Source organism: Geospiza fortis, unplaced genomic scaffold (genome assembly GCF_000277835.1).
Source record: "Geospiza fortis unplaced genomic scaffold, GeoFor_1.0 scaffold1103, whole genome shotgun sequence".
NCBI classification, from domain to species: Eukaryota; Metazoa; Chordata; class Aves; order Passeriformes; family Thraupidae; genus Geospiza; species Geospiza fortis.
Window position 1 is genome coordinate 156,524 of NW_005054669.1, and position 1,800 is coordinate 158,323.

A 1,800-nucleotide genomic window follows, 5' to 3' on the forward strand; every position below is an offset into this window, starting at 1 on the left:
CGCCTGCTGCAGCCGCTGGTCCATGGACACCGTGAGCACCCAGTCCCTCACCTCCTCCCGCTGCTCCTCCTGCGGGCAAAGCCAGTGCCAGGCTGAACGGGGCTGCTGCTGCTGCCGCCCCAGCGCAGCCCCACGGCACCAGGGAGCACAGGGGAGAGGATGGGCGGGCATGATGCACACACAGCACAGGCATGCATGGTGCATGGTGTGGCTTGAGAGTGTGTGTGCTGGGGGGAGAGAGAGAGTGTGTGTGTGTGTACAGGTGTGTGTGTGTACACAGGTGTGTGTGTACATAGGTCTGTGTGTGCACACAGGTGTTAGTCTTTTGTGTGTGTTTGGGTGTGTGTACACAGGTGTGTGTGCACACAGGTGTGTGTGTACATAGGTCTGTGTGTGCACACAGGTGTTAGTCTTTTGTGTGTGTTTGGGTGTGTGTACACAGGTGTGTGTGCACACAGGTGTGTGTGTACATAGGTCTGTGTGTGCACACAGGTGTTAGTCTTTTGTGTGTGTTTGGGTGTGTGTACACAGGTGTGTGTGCACACAGGTGTGTGTGTACATAGGTCTGTGTGTGCACACAGGTGTTAGTCTTTTGTGTGTGTTTGGGTGTGTGTACACAGGTGTGTGTGCACACAGGTGTGTGTGTACATAGTGTGTGTGTGTGTGTATGTGTGTCTGTGTGTACACAGGTGTGGGTGTGCACACAGGTGTGTTTCTGTGGGTGTGTTTGTGTGGGTGTGTGCAACACGTCTGTGCACACGTGTTTGTGTTCACAGCTGTGTGCACACGTCTCTGTGTGTGTCTGTGTGCTCACAGTGGAGGGACAGGCAGCAGGGGCCAGTTCTGGGTCCGTTTCCATGCCCTGCAGCCTCTGCAATCCCAGCCCCACCCCACTCCCTGTTCAGAGGCCCTGCAGCAGCAGCTCTGCTGAAGAGGACAGGTGACACTCACAGGCACGTGCTGATGGGCTGGAAGGGGCACCTCAAAGGGAATGTCCGTCTGCTGAAAATCTGAGTGGTCCAGGGAATCCAGGTTCCCTTCTTCAATGGCCTGGAAAGAAGGGGTACAGCAGTGGGCAATGCCAGCTGCAGAGCTCACAGTACAATTCATGGCCAGGATGGCCCTGCCTGTTGGTGCTGTGGTGACCAGGCCCTCCTGTCACCCATGACCACACTCTGCAGTGTCTCAGACTCTGCCCTGTGCAGGTGGCCTTGAGAAAGGGAAAGATGTAATTGGGTGCTTTTGTTTTCCCCCAGCTGCTGCTGACAGCACCTGAGAGTGTGGCACAGCGAGGTGTCAGCTCCCTTGGATTTGGTGTTTCTGGTGGCCAGCCTGGGACTGAGGGGACTCCCAAGTCCTGTATCACAGTGGACAAAGCACTGGGCCATGGCCTCCAGCTCCCAAGCAGTTTTTCTTCCCTTGGAACAACTTGAGTGATCACCCTGAAAGCTGTAATGGCATCTGCAGCCATGAGGATTTCAGGCCTAAACTGTCAGGCCAATGTGCTCTTGGCACACCCAGGGTGACCTGGGCAGGGCTGTGCAGGTGCCTTGCATGGCAGGGCCTCCCACAGGCAGTGTGAGGGTGCCCCCTGCTCCAGGCACACGCTGGGTGGGCTCTGGGGGCTCTCAACCCATCACTCCAAGCTCCAATGTGCAGCCCTGCAGGAGCCTCACGAGAGCCTTGGCCAGCCTGGGGGTCTGCAGTGGCCCTGTGGCAGCAATGGCAATGGCATTGTCCCCTTGGAGAGCCAGCCCTGTCACAGAGCCAGCCCCGCCTGCCCCACAGGGCATACTCACA

The 1,800-nt window shown here is 57.4% G+C and overlaps 1 protein-coding gene across 1 annotated transcript in view; it reads right to left on the reverse strand.

Annotated features, from left to right (window-relative positions):
- The window catches only part of IFT172 (intraflagellar transport 172), a 39,118-nt gene that overhangs the window by 1,565 nt on the left and 35,753 nt on the right, over positions 1 to 1,800 (reverse strand). Inside the window, exons 45-46 of the mRNA XM_031065042.1 lie at positions 952 to 1,158; positions 2 to 69 (exon numbers count right to left, since the gene is read on the reverse strand). Of these exons, the coding sequence (XP_030920902.1) occupies positions 2 to 69; positions 952 to 1,158 (275 nt within the window). The remainder of the gene's footprint in view (position 1; positions 70 to 951; positions 1,159 to 1,800) is intronic.